The sequence below is a fragment of the Phoenix dactylifera genome, chromosome 5 (assembly GCF_009389715.1).
Source record: "Phoenix dactylifera cultivar Barhee BC4 chromosome 5, palm_55x_up_171113_PBpolish2nd_filt_p, whole genome shotgun sequence".
NCBI lineage: Eukaryota > Viridiplantae > Streptophyta > Magnoliopsida > Arecales > Arecaceae > Phoenix > Phoenix dactylifera.
The window spans coordinates 7,396,566-7,405,560 of NC_052396.1; the positions used below are offsets into that span (position 1 = coordinate 7,396,566).

At 45.1% G+C, this 8,995-nt stretch overlaps 1 protein-coding gene across 1 annotated transcript in view; it reads left to right on the forward strand.

Annotated features, from left to right (window-relative positions):
* The window catches only part of LOC103702755 (MADS-box transcription factor 6-like), a 30,083-nt gene extending 21,532 nt beyond the window's left edge, over positions 1-8,551 (forward strand). The window contains exons 3-8 of the mRNA XM_008785309.3: positions 5,131-5,192; positions 5,410-5,509; positions 7,208-7,249; positions 7,778-7,819; positions 7,901-8,037; positions 8,212-8,551. Coding sequence (XP_008783531.2) covers positions 5,131-5,192; positions 5,410-5,509; positions 7,208-7,249; positions 7,778-7,819; positions 7,901-8,037; positions 8,212-8,296 — 468 coding nt within the window. The 3' untranslated portion in view covers positions 8,297-8,551. The remainder of the gene's footprint in view (positions 1-5,130; positions 5,193-5,409; positions 5,510-7,207; positions 7,250-7,777; positions 7,820-7,900; positions 8,038-8,211) is intronic.
* Positions 8,552-8,995: the final 444 nt, after the last annotated feature.

The window sequence follows — 8,995 nt, forward strand, 5'->3', positions numbered from 1 at the left end:
AGCTCAGAAGGCCGAGCACAGTAGGCCGAGCTCAGAAGGCCGCCGAGCACAGAAAGTTGAGCACAGAAGGCCGAGCACAGCAGGCCGAGACAGAAGGCCGAGCACAGCAGGCCGAGACCAGAAAGCTGAGCTGACCTCAAAAGGCCGACCTCGTCGTCTATATGCTGCGGCCATCCCCTGCAGCAGCCTCACCGCACCATGCTTTACTTGCCGGCCACGCCACGACATATTAATCAGGAACCATACCTTGCTATGACTGTCAACGCCTCACCATTCCCAAAAATGTACTACACTGCGCGCCACAAGCAAGCTCTGGCTACGCACCATCTCCTCCCATGATGGGAACGGGCCATCCACGGCAACTCATTACTTCACACGCCCACGTCCAATCGCGACGGTAACCCATTAATTCGCCCAGTCACATCACAGGTAACCCTGCCACTCTCTCTATAAAAAGGGAGGCTTCTTCCTCCCAAAGGGAGGCTTGGGACGGGGAAATACGGTCCCTCTCCTTCTCCAAAATTAAGCCCCCCTCTGACTTAAGCATCGAAGGGCCGGCGCCGGAAATCCCGGCCACCGGCTTTTTGCAGGCCCCCCACGGAGGACGCCACTCGCCGACGGATCGCCGCCCGCCATTCCAGCAGCGAAGCTCCTCCCCCTCAGCCGATGGTCGCCCCCGGGTCCAATTTCCAGCAACAGTTGGCGCTAGAGGAAGGGCCTGAGTCGCGGCCATGAAACTAAGGAGCAGAGGAGTCTTTAACGCCTCTCAGCATCATGCACCAAGTCCCAAACGCTCAGTCCAGAATTCACCACCAAGATCTCCGGTAGATCAAGTTCCACAAGTCCAATTCGAGCACTTCAATGCGCTGTGCAGCAAGTCCAAGCGCTAGCCATTGCAGCCCAAAGCATGCAACAAGTGGAGGCCCCTCCTGTGCCGCCTCCACGGGATCATGTTAAGCAGAGGAAGAAACTTTCTCCCGAGCCATCTCGAATCAGGCATGGCTCCCGCTCCAATGACGTATGTGGGGGCAACCAGTGAGAAGTAGTAGCCCAAGTCTTACGTCAACGAGTTGGAGGAATAGAGAAATAAAAGCTGAGATCTGGAGAAGGAGAGTTATGGAGCTTTAAAATGGGATTGTGAGCCTCTGTGGCAAAGGGTACAGCCTCATTAAATTCCATTATCCTTCCAAATCTTCTGTCTTCCGACAGCAAGAAACCAGCATGTACTCCCTCCTCACGGGCGTAAGTCCTCAGGACGGCGCCCGCGACGTTGCTCTCCTTCAGAGCGTTGCCATCACCGAAGCCCCCGCCGAGCTCAGAAGGCCGAGCCGAGCTCATGCAAGCCGAGCTCAGAAGGCCAAGCTCAGCAGGCTGCCGAGCTCAGAAGCCCGAGCGCAGAACACTTCCCAGAAAATCGAGCCAAAGAAGGCCGGTGCTGAGCCAAGTCCTGAGGGACTTCGAAGCTTGAGAGCCATCAAAATATCTCCAAAAGGTACAGGACGCCACTTTGGCTTCAAATAATTTCAATATTTCATCTATTTTTAGGTCGGAGAATCCAAAAAACGATCTACGGGTATCCCTATCTCCAACGTCGCCCCGCTCCGAATAAGGGCGCACGATCGCCAACGAAGTCCATCTCCTGTATGTATCTCCAATGATGCCCCGACTAAGTTCGGGATGCCCCGAGTGTCGACAGTGCATGCCCAGACCCCTCGACACTTCGGAAAGACGGGGTAGTACCTTCGCGGCCCTCCGTGGCGCTCAACACCAACAACGGGGTAGTACTTTCACGGCCCCTGTAACGCCTCCTCGACTAAGGTTGAGATGCTCCGAGTGTCGACAGTGCGTGCCCAGACCCCTCGACACTTCGGGAAGATGGGGTAGTACCTTCGCGGTCCTCCGTGGCGCTCAACACCAACAACGGGGTAGTACCTTCGCGGCCTCCCGTAGCGCCTCCTCGACTAAGGTCGAGATGCCCCGACGAGTCGACAGTGAGCCCGAGCTCCCTCGACCTCGGGATGACGGGGTAGTGCCTTCGCGGCCCCCCAAAACGTTCGTGATTGACAACAAAACACCCCCAAAATGTTCGTGGATGACAACAAAGCAACGCCCACACAGATCTCCAATGGCAACTATTTCTCCTATTGTGCCGGCGTCCCTAGAAAGCGGACCCCGAACAAAAGAGCGTCCACAAAAGTTAGTCGAGGAGCAAAGCTGCCGACCTCGGCGTGAGACGCTCGACTCCGACAGTAAAAAAAGGGGCTCACGGCCTGAATTTTCACCTTGTCAACTGGGAGAAGTGCGACGCGGAAGATCTGTCGCATCGTCTCGACGTTCTCGAGAGCTGAGTTGACCACAAGCCAAAGAAGGCTGCTGAGTCGACCTGAAGCATTTGACTCCAACTGCATGAGAGGTACACCCTACTTGGCACGCACATCTCCATATATATTTGGCTATATTACAGGATGATCGACGACTGGACTACTTCCTTCGCCCGAGCCAAAAAGCAGCTCGAACTCGGAAGTCGGGGGGTAGTATTGGGGGAAAAAATAGACCACCCCACACATACAATTAAAGCACCCAAATTTGACAACAAGCCTGAGCTCATCATGCAGGCCGAGCTCATAGGCCGAGCCGAGCTCATCCAGGCTGCCGAGCTCACAAGACTGAGGCCAGAAGGCCGAGCACAGAAGCTGCCGAGCTCAGAAGGCTAAGGCCAGAAGGCCGAGCACAGAAGCTGCCGAGCTCATCCAGGCTGCCGAGCTCAGAAGGCTAAGGCCAGAAAGCCGAGCACAGAAGCTGCCGAGCTCATCCAGGCTGCCGAGCTCAGAAGGCTAAGGCCAGAAGGCCGAGCACAGAAGCTGTCGAGCTCATCCAAGTTGCCGAGCTCAGAAGGCTAAGGCCAGAAGGCCGAGCACAGAAGCTGTCGAGCTCATCCAGGCCGAGCTCATCCAGGCTGCCGAGCTCAGAAGGCCGAGCACAGAAGGCCGAGACCAGAAGGCCGAGCTCGGAAGGCTGCCGAGCACAGCAAGCCGAGCACAGCAGGCCGAGCACAGAAGGCCGAGACCAGAAGGCTGCCAAGCATAGAAGGCTGCCGAGCTCAGAAGGCCGAGCACAGTAGGCCGAGCTCAGAAGGCTGCCGAGCACAGAAAGTTGAGCACAGAAGGTCGAGCACAGCAGGCCGATTACAGAAGGCCGAGCATAGCAGGCCGAGACCAGAAGGCTGAGCTGACCTCAGAAGGCCGAGCTGACCTCAGAAGGCCGACCTTGTCGTCTATATGCTGCGACCATCCCCTGCAGCAGCCTCACCGCACCATGCTTTACTTGCCGGCCACGCCACGACATATTAATCAGGAACCATACCCTGCTACGACTGTCAACGCCTCACCATTCCCAAAAATGTATTACACTGCGCGCCACAAGCAAGCTCTGGCTACGCGCCATCTCCTCCCATGATGGGAACGGGCCATCCACGGCAACTCATTATTTCACACGCCCACGTCCAATCGCGACGGTAACCCATTAATTCGCCCAGTCACATCACAGGTAACCCTGCCACTCTCCCTATAAAAAGGGAGGCTTCTTCCTCCCAAAGGGAGGCTTGGGACGGGGAAATACGGTCCCTCTCCTTCTCCAAAATTAAGCCCCCCTCTGACTTAAGCATCGGAGGGCCGGCGCCGGAAACCCTGGCCATCGGCTTTTTGCAGGCCCCCCACGGAGGACGCCACTCGCCGACGGATCGCCGCCCGCCATTCCAGCAGCGAAGCTCCTCCCCCTCAGCCGACGGTCACCCCCGGGTCCAATTTCCAGCAACAACAGGCATTTTGCATAGCTTCCTTATCTTATCTTCGGTCTTGGCATTAGCCATTGTAGTCTGCAATTGTGAGGACCCGTGCGGGCGTGTGTTTAGTCCCACATTGGTTATTCGTTGGGTAGATCTTGGGTACTTATACAGGATCAAGGAACCCAAATAATAACTTCCGACTAGCTATTTTGGGTGAGGTCCTGGGTTGTTAAAAATGGTATCAGAGCGGATCCGGCCCATAACCTATGTGGACTAGGGGACACTGCAGCACGGATCCATCGGGGCTGACCATAGGCCAATCATGGTGTTTGTGATTAGATTTGAATAGATTTGAACTCTTAGCCTGACGAGGACATCAGGGCTTGAACAGGAGGACTATGTGAGGATCCATGCGGGCGTGTGTTTAGTCCCACATCGGTTACTCGCTGGGTAGATCTTGGGTACTTATACAGGATCAATGAACCCAAATAATACCTTCTGGCTAGCCATTTTGGGTGAGGTCCTGGGTTGTTACAGCAATACTCAATACTCCTCCGTATTACAATTGGAGCCGCTTTAAGCATAGTTTGGATGAATAGATTTTGATTGTCCTAGGCTTATGCTTCTAAGGATGTGAATGAGCACCATGAGATATGAAGTATGGATAGATATACTAATGATTTCCTTCCCGATTAGAAAAAAAAATATGTGGGACTCACTTTTATAAAATTTGAGGAATACATCTTAATATGATCTAATTATAAAACTAGGACTCAGATAAAACACAATTCATCAACTTGTGGAAGTGGTCCTTAGTATTTCATAAAAAGAAATTGCATCCTTCATACATTTGTTAAAGGTGGTTGAGGAGAATATCAAGGCTGAAATCCATAAAGAAGAAGCAAAAATGGAGGTTTGAGGGAGGACCGATTCTGAATCAAATAAATGCATGCTTTATTTGTGTCATATTATCAACATGGAAATACAAGCCCTATCAGTTTAATTAGAAGATCTTCTTTTTCACTTCAGCTGGATATTCTGTACTTGTTGCAAGATTGCCTTCTAATTTGGCAAAATGCTTGTTTCTTAGGGGGAAAAAAGCAACAGTATATAACTGGGAGTCCATGGTATAATTCAGTGTATTGAAATTTTCTTGCTATTGAAGCATTCTTTTCTTTTATTATTTCAACAAGAATGATTTTACACATTCTATGACAAAGCATTACATTATGCTAGTGATTTTTTCCAAAGATTTTTTTCCCTATCCTAACAATAAATACTAGTTTTGTTCATACTAAAAAACATGAGATTTATCTATTTACATCTACCTGTTTATCATAAAGCAGAGCTGGTACCAGGAGATGTCGATGTTGAAGGCAAAAGTAGAGTCTCTGCAGCGCTCCCAGAGGTTTTTTTTTCTTTTCAATCTTTTTTCTGTAATAACATGAAGAATATTAGGATATTGATCAATCATCTTCTAGCATTACACAAATATTTGACATTATCGATTTATAAGAGCGTTGACTGCTACCAATTCTGATATAATGAAACATGTACTTGCATTACAATAATTATTATTATTATTATTATTATTTTGAAGACACTAATATGTAATTTATGTTAAGGCATTTTCTGGGGGAAGACCTTGGACCATTGAGTGTGAAAGAGCTGCAACAACTTGAACGACAACTTGAATCTGCTCTGTCACAAGCCAGGCAAAGAAAGGTACTTTCTTTTTTGATGATTTGCTCTAATATTAGGTAAATGCAACATATGTTTAAATGCAAGCAGAATCCAATGCTCTCAAAGGATGAATTGACTCCATGATGTTGGTTTCATAACTATGACTGTGGAGTGTGAAAGTTTGAAATGCTTGAATTCTGTAATGTAATAGCAATGCATTTTTATCAATTCTCAATCACTTCTGTAACAATTTCGTAAGTGAAAGTAGATGGTCATTTCCTTTCCTCTTACTTGTTGTAGGTTACATTAGTTGCATATAAATCAAGCTAGCTTTAAACTATGTTGATTGTTGATATTTTAGTGCCTGATAAAATTCTACCTTCTCTCATTGATCTCTATGAGAACATGAGGTTAACAAATGCTTTAACAAGGTAATTAGAAAGATTAAGCAGCAGGATAATGCATTCATTGAATAATATTTTTGGCTGTAGAATGCTATGGGTATACATTATGAATGACCGTAGTGTTTTTTGGTCTGAACTTAGATCATTACATTTGACAATATGACTGGAAAGATTTCTTTTCAGTTACAAGTCTGTTTAGTCTATTGGCATAGTTCAGCAAACATTGTGCTCCTATTTGAAGCAACAAACTAGAATGTCAGTGTAAAAAATCCACTAGCGTGAGGCCATTCTAATCATCAGTCTTCCTTCTTTCACTTTAAGAAAATGTATCGAACTTCAAATGAATGAGCTGTTCATGAACATCTCGGATTTGTAAGATGCTCATGCAAGCTTGTTCAGCTAGGAAATGGGTCGAGCCCACATACCTCTCAGAGTCCTGTTGATAAGCTAGCTAAGTGTGAACACTTTGGGCATGCGAAAATAAATATAAGTTTGTTTCAGCTAAATAATAAGCTCATTCAAACTCGGTTAGATCACAAACAAACCTAAGCTTGAACATGTACTCTCATGCTCTATTGAGCTTGATTGCCTCTTGCCTACAACTTGCCAAGTATAAGCTTACTAATCAGCTTAGCTCAGCTTGTTTGCGCTCCAATGTGTCATTGGCTTTTGTCACTTGGACTCAACTACTTGTTCAGGTTTTGCATTCAATGAATTTCTTCTAATGGACCCGTATCTAAGCAACACACTAATACATATGTCCAAGTATCAAATGCAGGTACTTAAGCTAAAACAGAGCATCAAGGTAACATGGTTGTTGGATGTAGGTGGGTCTGCACTTGATAGTATAACAAAGATACTAAAAACTATATTTTTAAGCAAAGGGTAATAAAGATTTATAGATACCTCTGTGCAAAACTTCTCTCATTATGAGTTATCTTCATGGTTGCTGCTTGCTACTCTAAATTGCCCGCTTTAATGTTGTACAAGGTCAACTGCAGTCTTCAATGGTCACCAAAAGCATGGTTTGATAAGTTCAAATAGATTAATCATAGCATATGAACTCGTTAGCTGTTCCGCTAATCGTTCTCTTGTTATCAAGCATGGAAACTTTCCAGAGTATATATAGAACCAAAAATAATCAGGAAAAAATAAAATAAAAATAAACAAGCTATGAAAACTTGTTGAAGGTTAATTTAGAGAACCAATTGTTCTAGAACCTTTTAGTTTATAGTTTTAGTGGTTTCTGGCAGAACATACTATGCTGCCCTTTGTAACATTGCTTATGATAGACTTGTGCTTATCCAATTTTGTATTTTACTTATCTATTTTGCAGACTCAGATAATGCTGGACCAGATAGAAGAACTTCGGAAAAAAGTAAGCAATTTTGTAGATCTGTTTGTTACTTGTTTGACATCCCGATTCGATATTGAAGACATCTTACTTTGAATGCGTAATATGTGATGATATGTGCTCAGTTTTAATGTCTATTAGTCGATTCATTTTTACAGGTCCTTCTGTACCGTGTATCGATATGTTACTATCTTGCCTTCTCTAACATTCTCGAAAACTAGCTGGAAGAATTAAAAATTTTCAAGGCAATTGAAAGAAATGGAGAATTGAACAAAATGGAAGGAAAATATAGAAGATTTAATATCATCTACACATACTGAAAAAAAGAAAACTTTTTATTTTTCATCAACACAAATTAGCTAATCTTTTAGCACCAGTGTTCTTTCAATTGTTTAAATATCTAGATATGGATCTTTAAAGTGTATCACCTTCCATTGTCCATAATAATATTTGTAAACCATCACCATGATTGGTAATTTCTACAGATTTATGATTCACAAATTTATTTTCACATGGTGTTGTGAGAAACTTGTTATTTTGTCACCCTGGCAGGAGCGTCATCTGGGAGAAATAAATAAGCAGCTCAGGAACAAGGTCTCCTTCCATCAACTACAAGTAATTATCATATACTTCTCTTTCAGCAGTCATTTTATCTTGCTTATGTCGATCTTCCAGCTTGAGGCGGAAGGTGCCACCACATTCAGAGCCATTCAAGGATCATGGGCTTCTGATGCAGTAGCAGCCAGCAATGCATTCTCCATGCAGCCATCTCAATCCAGCAGCATGGATTTGGAACCCACTCTACAAATTGGGTACTACTTTTCTTTTCTTATGTTGGCAGCAGGATTAGGTCATCATGAGCTACTCGATTGTGGAGGGTGCCGATATCTATAACTAAATCATTCTTGTCGATCTTTGCAGTTTATGGTTAATATTGACTCATAAAATGCACACAATACTGTATTAACAGCTCTGTTTTCAAACAGGTATCACCAGTTTGTTCCTCTAGAAGCAGCCATGCCAAGGAACCCAGGTGGAGAGAACAATTTTATGCTAGGCTGGGCTCTTTGAACTATCTGAATGCAAAAAGACTTATGGTTTGTATAATAATATAGAATGGTGCTTGTATGCTTGCTATAATTAATTCCTATTTTAGTACCTGTGCACTGCTGCTGCTGAACCTTAACTGGTTTTTTCTGGACCACTCATAAGCATCTGCGTTTCATGTTGGCATTAAACTTAAATGTCATCAGTTTCTTGTGCATGTATAAGTTCTGTGACAGTGATGATATTAATCAAATTATGCTGGCATGGTAATTGAAGGTGCTTCTAGCTCGGGATATGGATGCAATTTTTTTCTTGCATTATTTCTGATTGGAGATGGATTCCTACTATATCTATGTCATCGCGGTGTTTGACGGAATTTGGACTTTGATAAATTTTTTGATCCAGCAGGTTAAATTATGAATGGAAGCAATCTGTATAGTATGATTTCCCATTTTGGGGGAAATGGTGATTGGAAAAAAACCATTCATTAGGGGTGCAAACAAGCTAAGCGGCTGCTCGGCTCAGCTTGGCTCGATATATCATAACAGCTGCTCGAGCTCGAGTCGAGTTTCTCATGAAGAGCTTAAACTCGGCTCGACTGAGCTCCAAGCTGAGTTTTTTTCACTATTTTCGAGCGGATGTTCAGGCTTAGCTTGTTTATGGAGTCGAGCTCTAAACAATGTTTAGGCTCGGCTTGTTTTTTAGCTGATCAGAGCTCAAATG